This window comes from Leptosomus discolor, chromosome 16 (assembly GCF_034619465.1).
Source record: "Leptosomus discolor isolate bLepDis1 chromosome 16, bLepDis1.hap2, whole genome shotgun sequence".
In the NCBI taxonomy this organism is placed as follows: Eukaryota; Metazoa; Chordata; class Aves; order Leptosomiformes; family Leptosomidae; genus Leptosomus; species Leptosomus discolor.
The window spans coordinates 323,447-335,802 of NC_141406.1; the positions used below are offsets into that span (position 1 = coordinate 323,447).

At 57.5% G+C, this 12,356-nt stretch overlaps 2 protein-coding genes across 4 annotated transcripts in view; both read left to right on the forward strand.

Annotated features, from left to right (window-relative positions):
- The window catches only part of AIFM3 (AIF family member 3), a 34,161-nt gene extending 26,175 nt beyond the window's left edge, over positions 1 to 7,986 (forward strand). For 2 of the 3 annotated variants that reach the window (XM_009958592.1, XM_009958593.1), the window contains exons 16-19: positions 374 to 472; positions 873 to 948; positions 6,137 to 6,241; positions 7,947 to 7,986. In XM_009958592.1, coding sequence (XP_009956894.1) covers positions 374 to 472; positions 873 to 948; positions 6,137 to 6,241; positions 7,947 to 7,986 — 320 coding nt within the window. Of the gene's footprint in view, positions 1 to 373; positions 473 to 872; positions 949 to 6,136; positions 6,242 to 7,295; positions 7,317 to 7,946 lie in introns of all 3 variants that reach the window. The other variant, XM_009958591.1, reaches the window with a different exon arrangement.
- Positions 7,987 to 10,810: 2,824 nt separating this feature from the next.
- On the forward strand, positions 10,811 to 12,330 carry LOC147414266 (transmembrane protein 17B-like). Its single transcript, XM_086474408.1, has 4 exons — positions 10,811 to 10,928; positions 11,021 to 11,124; positions 11,526 to 11,639; positions 12,049 to 12,330. Exons 1-4 carry the CDS (start codon positions 10,811 to 10,813, stop codon positions 12,328 to 12,330), a joined length of 618 nt encoding a protein of 205 aa, XP_086330534.1.
- The last annotated feature ends 26 nt before the right edge of the window (positions 12,331 to 12,356 follow it).

A 12,356-nucleotide genomic window follows, 5' to 3' on the forward strand; every position in this document is an offset into this window, starting at 1 on the left:
TACCCTGACAGTCTCCACGCCCTCAGGGGGTTTGTCCATCCCATCCCCGTTTGCGGTGGGAGTTCAGCGAGCTCTCGGCCCTGCCGCTGTTGCAGAAGTTGGGTTGAACATCATGGAGGTGTGCTCCGGTGCCAGTGGAGGTGACGAGCCAGTAGGAGCTGCACTGCCGGGGAGGAGCCCGAGCCCAGCCTCGGACAACGTGATGCATTTCCCTGTTGGTATTTGTTGCTGTATGGGGGGTTTTTAGCCTAAGCAGAACCTCTTGGTTTCCCTGTACTAGAGATGTCAATGCTGTGCTGTGACCTAAGGGCAGACCTCAATGCTTGCCCCAGCACGGAGCTTCCTCACTTATTCTGCTGCTTCTCTCTTCCAGGCCGTATAGCCGCGCTCAACATGCTGGCCCACGGCACGGAGATCAGCACAGTCCCGTATTTGTGGACTGCTATGTTCGGGAAGAGCATCCGATATGCGGGTAAGGGGCTCCCCAGGGCTGCTGTAAAGTTTGTGCTGGTGGAGGTGTCCTGGGATAGAGAAGCCACAGGCACCTCCCTGGCTGCGGAACCGCTGTGCCAACCTCTGCCTTGGGTCTGCTTCCCTTCCTGGCTCCTGAGGGCTTTAGTATCTCCTCTGAAACCTCCTGGCCGTGGGGTGCAGCGCCAGAGGGATGGCTGTGGTCATGAGGGATGGTCCAGCGTGAACAGAGACAGTCTCGCTGAACTTGCAAGAAGGGATGCTCTTTGGTACCCTCATCTGCTGGTGCTGGTGACTGCAGGACGCCCTTCGTGTCGCTCTGGATTGAAACACTCTGTCTTAGGGGCTAGAGCTGGATGCAGGGGAATTTTTGCTGAACCCACTTCTTCTCTGCCTTCCAGGCCATGGGGAAGGATTTGATGATGTTGTCATTCAGGGAGATTTAGACGAACTGAAGTTTGTGGCATTTTACACCAAGTAAGTGTTTCTTTCCTCCACGTTCCCTCATAGGCATTTGTCTAAGCTTCTTCTGCTAGGCTGGAAAATATTTTTGCCAGAGCTTCTTTCAGTTGGTTTGGTTCCTCTCTGGACACTGAGTTTGCAGGACATTAATAAAAGGCCCTAGAAAAATGGCATGCTAAGCGTAAAGCAAGTTAAACTGGTCTTTGGACCTAATGTCTCTGCCAGATGTAAGCACTTTGTCTGTTCACATAATATTCAAGAGCAGATAATGGCTTCTGTTAATTTGTTGCTGGCAATTCCCATCAAAGATTTCCTTCCCATCTCATCACTGGGTTAATGATTTGCGACCAGGGCTGGACTGGGAGCTCAGGCATCACCATTTCTGCTACTGGTTTGCCAAATTAAGCTCAAAAAACTCTTCTATTAACAAGCTGTGAAGGTTAGCAAGAGTTCAGGAGCTTTCGCTACACCTGTAGTGAAAGCCAGCTCTCCCCCAGGCTGGGAGCCTATCTGGGAATATTTTCCTGAGATGTGCTGACAGCCGGGATGAGTCGCCTCTGCTGTTCTTGAGCCACGCTGGCTGTTTAGACTGGCGAGACCGCACACCATGAATTTATCCCCAAAATATTTGCTGCTCTTTATGATTTTGTTGCCTTTGTCCCACCCCAATCGGAACACAATGGCCATGGAGCCTCCTCAGGCCTGAAGACGGAGGGGATTTCATCAGATGCATTCTAATGTTAAGGATGGGGAGAGTGATGGCAGGGAAGCAAAGGTCTGCCCAGCTCAGCAACCAAACCACTTGGCAGCAGCGTTCCGACATGGGTCAGGAGGAAGCTCTGGGCAGGAGCCAGCTGCTGCTCTGCAGAGATCGTCTCACCAGGGCTCGCTGCCCAACGTCCCTCATGGCCTCCCCTCCGCATCCCCCTCCTTGAGGGTGGCCGCTTGCCCCCATCGCTCCCGGATGGAGCCTGGCTCTGGGACGTGTCCATGGGGCGTGCAGAGGGACAGGGCTCACTTCATCATGCCGTGGCACAAGCCAGGCAGGTCCCTGGCACTCACCCTCCTTCTCCTGGTGCCTGCGCACCTCGGATAAAACCCTGCTGCAGGCGGTGGGGCTCCAGCGTCCGCCGGCACCCGGGGGCCCTTTGCGCATGGGCACACCTCTGAGCTCGCTGGCACCTTGGCCAAAATTACCTGAAAGGGTGGGTTTGTGCCAAGGCACTGCCTGTGCTGGGGAGAGCTGCAGCAAGGGGACGTTCCCCTTCTACAGCCACAGCCCTGGGGCTGTCACTCCCCACCCTCTTGGTGTTTTGAAGCACATTTAAGTGACAGAACTGCCAAAGCAGCACTTTAAAATACGCAGTTTGATCAGTGAGCGTGAGCCAGGGGAAGATAAAAAATCTGTTTTCGGCACTTTTGCTGCAGCGGTTTGCAGAGCTGTGAGTACTTTTGCTTCTGTGAAGCCACTCTGCAGCCCTTGGCTTGCCCGTCTCGGGTCCCCTGGCCTCGCTGGCCGTCCCCTGCCTGCAGCAAATGCAGCGTTATGGGGCCAGGCATCCACGAGCCCCACTGGCACATGCTTCTTCCCAGCATATAATGAAACCTCCATTCCTCCTTTCCATACCAGAGCATGTAGCTATTTATCCCAACCCTAATTAGAAAGGAAATGTCAGATTGCTTTAATTAAACATCTGTAGAGCCTGTTCAAAAGGAAAGCCCTGAGCAAGCCGCAGAATCCTTGCTCTGTGTGGCGCTCAGCGTGCCGCCGGCGGCTGTCAGGGGGTAAGGGCTGCCTGGGTGGACCTGCCGGCACGCAGGATGGCCGGGCTCGGCGGGCAGCAGCTCCCCGTTGGGTGGGCAACAGGGCTCCGCGCTAAGTGCTGTGCTGTTCTGCCACCCAGGAGGGGTTCCCGGAGGTGGCTTTTGGGTACCAGGAGGGCACGCTGCGCTGGGAGCCAGAGGTACTGGGGGAGCACTGGCTGACGGGGGGCTGGCCAGTGCATCTCCTGCTGCTTTGCTCAGCTGTGGTCAAGTTGCCATCTCTGCTTCTGTGAGAGGCCACCGGGAGCCTTTCTTCCTCTTTTTCTCATTTGGTGATAGTTCTTCTGGTTGGTGCTAATGCTTTTGGACTGAGGACACTGTCCCAAATTGACCATCCCCCTCCTGCTTCCTTCTACTGTGCCCACCCGATGGTTTGGACTCCTCCTCCTGATGTGTGCTGTCTCGGTTGTTGCATGAACCGCTGGTTGTTCCCACTCCCGGAGCCTGTCCTCAGCATTGACTTTCAGTATAACACTCTTTTTTCCCCAGTCTGGAGAAGAAAGCTGTTTACTTATCCCCATTCAGAGCTGTGTGAGCTGTGGAGGGGTCAGCGAGAGGCCCTGTGCCAGGAGGTGTGTGGGACGGTGCTCTGCGGATGTCCCCATGGACGCTGTGTTCACTGCAGCACCTCAGCCAGAGCAGAGCGATGATGTTATCCCACCCCTACCTTGGAGATCTTGGGAGATCCCAGGAGTTGCTGTGGTTTTCTTCACGGTTCACCACTTCTGTTGCGTTGAATCCCGCAGAGGAAGGGAAAACCAGTAGACACTGCTCATCCACAGTACTCCATCTTCCCTCAGCCTTTATGCCAAGACCTCCGATTGCTCCAGACCCCAGGTTCAGGAAGGGCACTTTGGTTGCCTCTGAAGACCCTTGGAAAAAGCGGGATTTCTCTCGTTTCCCCATCAGCTGCTGCTGATGTCGGATGCTCCAGCTCACCAGCACTCCACGAGCTATTTCACAAAAGGATCGGCTACCCCATGTCTTGCTGACAGAAATGTTTGGGCTGCATCCACCTTCCTGGCTGGTCATGTCAGGCACTGGCTGGGCTTGAGGCTGAGTTGGTGGGCAGCTGGTGGCATTGCGCCTTCCTTTCCTTTCCTTTCCCTTGCACGCCTTGGTTATTCATTCCCTCAGAACAGCACATCTCCCCCTGGTTTTGTTGGACAGGTCACTCCAACCACTTTGAGTTTCCCAACTTGGAGCTGGCTGCGCTCAGGAAAGCAAACTTAGAGGAAACCACTGAAGCTTCAAGACTGTGTGGTGTGGTGTGAAGGTGGTGTAGAGCCTCCCAGGCGTCCTGAAGCCTCAGCCCCCATTGTGTGCTGAGCACCAGAGGCATCAAGCAATGGTGAAGCAGCCAAGTCCAAGGCCCTGTCTGATGGAAACCACCATCTGTAGGGTCTACCCAGGCTCTGGTTCATGGTGGGACGGGGTTCTCGTTGGCAGTTTGTGTTTCTGAACTTGGGGCAACAGGAGAAGAGGGAAACTCTACTGCAGTGCCACCAGGTACTGATGCAAGTGTCTTGGAAGGAGACTGGCTGTCTTCTGTAAAGAAAACACATATAATTGGAGTTATATCCCTGGGGAATGGGGTCCTGTCCTGAAGAGAGTGGAGGACCTTGTTTACATCAGGCAGGCCATCAAGCATCACAGCAGGGAAGATGCAGGCTCAGAAAGCGAAGAGCTCTTCTAAAGCACAGCAGCAGCCCTTAAATGTGACAGCCCAGCAGGCAGTTCAGCTGAACACACACGTGCTTTGTAATCTTGGGTGGTTAATTACCCTCACTGCCTGCCACAGATGCCTGTTCTCCGGTGTGAATGTATTGCTCATCAACGTCTGTCTGTTACTGTCACCTTGTCTGCTGGATGGAAGAGCCATGGGCTATCAGAAGTCCCCTCTGCTGCAGGTACACATCTCTGCGGTGAGCTAAGGATGCTTGAGATGGGATTTCCAATGGCATCCAAGTCTTGTTCTAGAGCTCCTGGCAATGCAGCAAATCCCCCCCTCCTGCAACCGTTCCCGTGGAGCAGCACCCTGTGCTGGAGCCTGGCTGGTGTTGGTCCATCTCTGGGTCTAGCTGGTGTGGACCAGCTAAGCTGTGGACAAGCTCCAGTGGCTCCAGAGAAGGTTCTGGGCTCCTGGTCTGCTCTGCACACCCATGCTCACCCATGGGATGACGGGGAAGCCACACCACTGCTCTGCTTCTGACTTGCTCTCCCGTATTTGTAGTGAGCGTATTTAGGAATCAGAGCCTTTTGAAACATAGTCTTCTGTGATGGAGCTACCCTGTGGCTTTGTGGGACAGCTATGAGAGATGACTTCAGCTCCCATGGCTCCACAGATATGAAGTGTCCTTTGAAACATGGCTTCTCCTCCCAGGAATCCGGCACATGTTCCCACCCGCCCCTGGCTGCTCTTTGCTCTGTTGGTCATGGAGCTCTTTGGCAGCAGACTGAAGAGCAGATCTTGATTTGTTGGGTGCTTCTACTCTTCAACTTACTCAACAATATCACCAGTGTTTAATATCTTACCTGTGCACCTTCTCTGATCTTTATATTGTTTGTCTATTCAGTTATCTATATGTGAGTCATCTCCTGGGTTCAGTCTTTGAAGGTGTTGACCTCTGCCAACCTCAAAGCAGAAGAGCCCTTCTTGTTTGCCTTATGGCATTTAGCCAAAGCTCCTCCATCGTTTTTACATCCTCTTTCCTTCCGCTTCATTTGTTTCCCATTCAGCCTTTGAGGTCGCATTGTGCCACCAGCATTGGCACCCTGGTGGGTGATGGTCAGGCAGACTGGGACCTGCTGCTGGACAGCCCATAGACGCAGGGGTTTCGTCACTGGGGCTGTTGAGACTCTGTCAGTGGACACCCTGGCTGTTCCGGTGCTTTGGGAGGAGCATGCCTGACAGCACCCTGCCTACTGGGAGGTGTAGATCAGGAAGGGGATGTGGAGCAGCACAGCCGAGTGTCCTGCAGGGAGATCCTGACCACTCTCCTCTCCGTTCATGGCAGCAGCGCAGGGATCGCCTGCCCAGGTGGCAGCAGCCACTGGGCATCCTTGGCGATGTCCAGGTTTTTATGCACCATTTGCGGGTGTTTTTCCACGGATGCCGGGGTGCCCAGAGCTTCTCCATCCCCTGAGCATCGGTGAGACCACAGCGGGGCCAGCCTGCAGTGCCAGCTCCGAGCCCTCTCCTGTCCCTTGTCCCACACCACTGGCACAGTCCCCATGGTGCTCACGCCTTGGGACGGGTCCTGAACCTGGAGTGGGTGTTTCTCCTTGCTTCCTGCTTCTCTCCAGCATGCTGGTTTTTGGGTGATGGAGCCATGGCCACCTGGGGCTGCCCTAACTGCTCTGCTCTGCCTGGCCCTAGGAGCGACGAGGTGGTGGCTGTGGCCAGCATGAACTACGACCCTATCGTGTCCAAGGTGGCTGAGGTCCTGGCTGCTGGCCGGACCATCCGAAAGCGCGATGTGGAGTAAGTAGCCGTGCTGTGGGAACCGGCGGTGCTAGGGCAGGGGCAGAGCAAATCCATGGGGTGCAGGGCAGGGCTGAGCACCCCAGGGCAGGACCCTGACGGGCACTGGGCAGCTCTTCCCTGCAGCTCTCCACTCCACATACTTCTTGCATTTCCCTTGCTGCCCCGCTCACTCTGTACCCCCAGTGTCGCCTCCCAACCGCCTCCGGGTCTGGCACCCCCCACACAGCGGGTTTGTCCTGAACACCAGGATCCAAATCCTTGCACAGGCTCGATGGGACAGGGGTGCTCACTGCCACTGGGTGCTGGCGTATCACCAAGGCAGCACTGCCTGATGGGTGCCCCTGAGCACCCAGTCAGTCGAGGCGACCCGCAGAGAGGGGCTGGGTGTGCAACCTGTGCCCAGCCTTCTGCAGGAGCAAAGCCCAGAGGGCTCATGGTGCCGTGACACCAACCCACGGTGTCTCAGTCTCCGGTTCATGGGGAAGAGCTCATAGGCAAACTGCAATTTTCTCCTTTCACTTTGTTTTTAAGACTTTGCACTGGGAAGAGCATACCCCTGCATGCAGAGGGGGGGTGCAGAACATGCTGGTGCTGGAAGGCAAACATTAGGGAGGTGGTAACAGCCAGGAAGGAGCCTTAAGAGTGGGAATCAGAGTTGAGGAGGGAAAGTAGGTCCCTGTCCCTGGGGTGTTTCCAGATCTGGAATAAAAGCAGACTTTTTCAAAAGCTCAGGGACAGGAGCACTCCCAGCCCCTGGGCAGCCCTGAGCCAGCTCAGACACCCCAGGCAGCCCTGGGACGGGGAGCACGTCGAGGGCCCACCAGCCACTGGTGACCAGGGCAGGGTTGTGCCCATCATCTCCAGTACATCGGGGAACGGTTGCTGGCTGCCTAGTTTGCAGCTGGGAGGGAGGTGGCATCTCATGGGCAGCCCTGCGGCGGGGGGAGCTGCTGGCCCCTGTGATGGGGCTCGGTAAGCCTGGAGGAAGCCAGACCACCTAAACCTGAATGTCTTTTCTCTCTCTGTCTCCCGCTGCTTTCGCACCTTTTAGGCTGTTTGTCCGTCATGGCAAGTACGTTTGGTTTGGGGTCCTGGGTGCACTGGGCATGAAGGGCTGGCAGGAGGGACAGCCAGCCTCCTGCTTGGGCCATGTCCCTGATTCCCGTGTGGGGACACTGGTTATGGCTGCGTGCTTGTTTTGTAGCCCCCCGATGCCGCTGTGTGGGGTGGTGGGGCTGGGGGTGGCAGAAGACGTGCCAGGGGTGGGTGGGCATGGCTGCTACATCCCCTTTGCAGGGTGCTGGTGCACAGATCTGCTGGGAGTGGGCCGTTGCCTTTTGGCTGGGACCCTGCTCAGCTGGGGAGACACTTGCCGTTTGGTGGCTTCCCATGAATATTCAGTTGAATGTCAGATGGGCTTATTTTAAGTTAAAAAAATGCCATTTAACTTCAGTTTTACACAGAATTGAGGATCTGCACGTGAGTTTTTGCCCAGTTTTACTGACACGTGAGTGAGGGTGGAGGGAGGGGTGCTGCCATCCTGCTTGGGCTGCCTGTGCCTCTGCGCAGAGCAACACAGGTCTGGGACAGGGACCGATGACTGGACTAGTGCTGAAGGCAGTGCCCAGGCACATCGAGCACATTTGCTTATGCACGCTGGGAAACATCTCACAGCTCTTCTGGTTTTTTCTCTTTTTTTTAGAACCGGAGATATGTCCTGGCTAACTGGGAAAGGCTCCTAACGCTGCTGGCAGCTGCGCCCTCCTGATGCTGCACTTGCCGTGGGATATGGGAGCTCCCCAGAGCAGCAGGAGCACCGCAGCTGAGTCATTTCCCTTCGAGACTTGGATGAACCCGGCGCCCGTCACTGCTCACTTACCTTCCCAGCAGACTGCCGACGGCTCCTCTGCCCCGGTGTCTGCTCGGCTAGGGCTCTGCTCTTGGAATTCCCATGGGGCGCTGGAAAAGCCTCCCCCAGAGAGAGTGGGGTTTGGCACTGGCAGCTGGCACGGGTACCGCACAGCTGCGGATGCCACTGATGGGCTGGGGGGGTCCCCAGGCGGGTCGGCCCCCAGCACGTCTCTCACCCCGTAACCAGTGCGAGTGCCTTTTGCTGCTCCCTGTGCTTCCAAGCATGTTGCCCCTTCCCAAACCCTCTTTGCTCCCGGCAGAGCTCCGATGCGCATCACTGCGGAGCCTGACACCCGCTCCCGCTTTGCATAGCTGCGGCGCTTGCCGTGGCTCTTCCCGTGCCCACCCGTGCCGGGGAGCACCTGGGGGGGGGCCAGGGAGATTGGGTCACACCAGGTGGTCTCTGTACAGCCTGTGTTGGTGTTTCACATTCTCCCTTCTCCAGGCTTGTCGCCCTGCCCAGCCCCTGCAGCAGAGGGGGGTCCCTGCCCAAGCCGAGGGCTCTGGAGTCCCCATCCCAGCACCCACAGCGTCTCCCTGGCCTGGAGCACACAAGGGGCTGGAGAGCTGCTCCCCACCTCTCGGGGTTCAGGTTGGGCTTGGGCGCTGGCAGCTCTCGGTCAGTCCCAGGGGTGCGGAGCGGGGCTCCCTGGAGAGGTGCGACAGCTGGACTGCAGCCCCAGGGCTGGGTGGCCATCCTTCCAGCCAGCCTTGGGATGGCGCTTGCCCCTTAATGATCATCACAGGATTAGTGTTGCTGCTGAGATGTCACTCAAGGAAAAGGAGCCAGAGGAGTATTTCTGGCTGTCCTCCGGCCTTCATCACTCATTCCTCCTGCCGCCTCGTGACAAGTCTGCATTTCTCATCTCGGCTTTCCATGTTGGTGCTCTGTTGCCACGTTTTCTGCCCTGTGCTGGAAGAAGGGCCTTATCTCCAGCTCAGGAGTGGACCTGGCCAGCCCACAGCCCTGTGTCCATCAGCCCAGCAGAGCTTGGGTGTGAAGCCCCACCTTGGAGAGCCTGCAGTGCTCTGTCCTGGGGGAGGTTTCTTCCCCAGCAGTCAGTGTTTCACCCTGAGCCCAAAGCAACAAGATTTATATTTTTAATTTGATTCACACCTATGAATTAAAGCAGTACTCTGCCTCTCTGATTCCTTCCAAGGCCTTGGGTCACCTCTGTAGGTCAGCCAGGTGGTGCAAGTGCCTCTTCTATGGAGGCTTCCCACTTGTGTCCAGCTCATGTGTATTTGTTTCCAGATTTTCTGATTTTCGCTGGGTAGAAGCATCACCAGTCATCTGTCATGTCTCTGGCTGGTCTCTCCCGGTTTCACTGAAAGGTTTTTCCCAGGCAGCGAGACCAGAGGGGACAGTAGTCAGGGACGCACACACTCCAGCACGCAGCAATGAATGTGGTTCTGTTCTTGAACCATTACCTACCTGCTGGATCCACAAAGGGATGTGAACTTGCAAGGCTCATCTTATTTTTTCCACACTTGGTTAGATTTTTCTGTGAAATCCGCTTTGCGTAGGTTTGGTTTTTTTTTACCAGTAACATAAGGACAGGGGCATGGCTGCCCTGAGCCAGGCTCTGGGGCCACTCGGTGGTGTCACAGCCACTCAGCAGAGCTGGAGAAAGAATGTGCAGCCTGGGCTGTGCTCACAGCACAGACCTGCCTTGAGAGACTGGGTTCTTGTGCATGGAATGCCTTGATGGCCATCAGCCAGTCATGCATTGGTCTAACCATGCTTTCAGCCCAAGGTAGGGTTTGTTGGGTTTTTTTGACAGCATGTCGCAATAAGCTCTGCAGCTTAATTTTGGCTTTATCAAGCAGAATAATCCTCTTTTTATTTGGTTTCTCACGTCCCTTGCCAGTGCCTGGCCCTTAAGGACCACATGTACGATACTGTCTCCCAATATTTGCAGCAGCTGCTCTGATGGACCTTCTGGGATGGGCTGGAGGCTGAAGATCATGAGATGAGCCCATGACTGTTGGGTAGGACTGACCATGAAGGGCCCAAAGCACCATTGCCTTTCCCTGCCGTTCACCTCTGGCTCCACCACCCTTTTGCCCACACCGTCTCCCACTGCCCCCCCCAAGACCCCTGAGCCTGGATAGGGCTTGGGGACACCGAGCTGTGTGGACCCCCATGGGGGCAGCCTGTCAGCAAGGAAGCTCACAGTGATGGGTGAAGTGCTCCGTGAGTCTGGAGGCTTTGAAGAAGCGTTTCTGGCGAAGAGCACCATCCCCTCCCCGGGTACCCTCAGCTGTCAGGGAGTTTGGGGCAATAATTACACTGACACAACCCGGCTGGCAGAGGGTGTGGCAGAGCAGAGCGCTGCCCGCGGAGTGCACGGCCTGGGGACACCGCCCTGTCCCCGTCACAGTGATGGGGACAACCTGCTGCTCACCCCTGCGAGCTGCTGCGGAGGGGAGATGTTCTGTATCCTCGTGGCTCCCACTTGGGCTTGGTGTCCTGGGGCAGGGGGGTGGCATTTTCCTTCCCCGCACCCTTCTCCCAGCTCAGCAGCCCTGCCCCCCGGGGGGAGCCAATGGCTGGGTGGCCCCACGCATTAGCCTGACCTGTCATCCCGTTAATTGCCTTCTGGCTAATCTTGGCTGAGCCGGGCCGGGGCGAGCAGGGCTCAGCTGCTGGCCATGGCTGCGCACACCCCTCTGCCCCCCAACCTCCGCCGGGGCTTGGCGGCCTTCAGCGGCTCCCTCTTCATCAACAACAAGACACGGGACAGCAGCTCTGCCCACACCTACCACCCAGGTACGGGCAGCAGGGCTCAGCAGCAGAGGGGGGTTTTGGGCCGTTGGGCCTCCCTCTGGGCAGCCCTGCCCACCCCTGCCTGCCCTGCCTAGCCCACGAGGTGCTGGCCAGCCTGCCCCTCCAGATGATGCTCTACTTCAACGTCTGCTACTTCCCCGTCTGGTGCCTGGCTGAGGGGATGATGCTGCAGCTGAAGGTACCATCCCGCGGGGCAGGTGGTGGTGGGGGGAGCCTGCTTCTGCCCAACCTCCCTGGGTACGCAGGGGCCACGTCGAGAGGGGGAGAGGGGAGCCTCTTCAAAATTAATCGGTCCACACACACATGAGCAATGCCCTGTCCAGCACAAGACAAGACGGCTCACCTCTGGCTGCCAGGAATGGAAATCATGAGAACAACCACTGAAATTTCCAGGCAGGGAAGGTCAAACTGGGAGTGCAGTGTGGGCAGGGCTGGGCACCAGCACAGGCGGGAGCTGGTGGAGCATTGGGAGCTGGGCACAGGGCATGAGGCGCAGGGGACAGGGCAAAGGGCATGGGGAGGTGGGCACGGGGAGCAAGGGACGGGGCTGGCTGGGACGAGGCTGTGCCCCCGTTACAGTACCACCTGCTGCCTTGGCACTACCAGTTCCTGCTGATCACCGTCTTCCTCATCCTCTCACTGACTGAGGGCTCCCGCCTCTACCTGGGCTACGTGGGGAACCTGCAGGAGAAGGTAAGTGCTGTCTCTCTGCCCCAGCCATGGTCCCCTGTGCTCAGTGAGGGACGGCCCTGCTGTGGCTGTGCTGGATGTCCCCTTGCTCAGGACCTGAGTGCCCGTCACTGCCCATTCCTTCTGGAGTCCTGCCTGGAGCTGTCCTGGGAGGGAATCACGGGTGCAGGCAGGACCTGCAGGCAGGGGATGAAGGGAACCCAGCTCCTTCCCTGTGCTGCGGGTGCGATGCTCCAGCCCTGGGCTCAACAGCATCCGACCACATCGAGGCACAGCTCTGCGAGGCAGGGACGGCGCTGGCACCCGGGCGCCGAGGCCAGCAGAGCGATGTGGGGAGCTCCTGGGGCAGAGAGGGTCCCCCCACCCCACCCACGGCCTCCACACCCCATCTCAGCAGGCTCTGCTCCTACAGGTGCCCGAGCTGGCCGGGTTCCTCCTCCTCTCCTTCCTGATCCAGCTCCCCCTCCTGCTCTTCCTGCTGACGGACAGCCATGCCATCCGCCTGCCGCTGGAGATGGCCGTGCACAGCCTTTTCCTGGCCTTCCTCGTCGCCGAGATTGCAGCCGCCTTCCTGGCGCTGAAGGCCATGACCAAGCAGCTGGCAGCGCAGTTCCACCTGCGGCACTTCAGCGAGGGCGGCAGGGGACGGCCAGGGCAGGGGGACACAAGGGGGCAGGCAGCTGAGGAGGGGTGATGCTGAAGGACCCCTCCATCCCACCC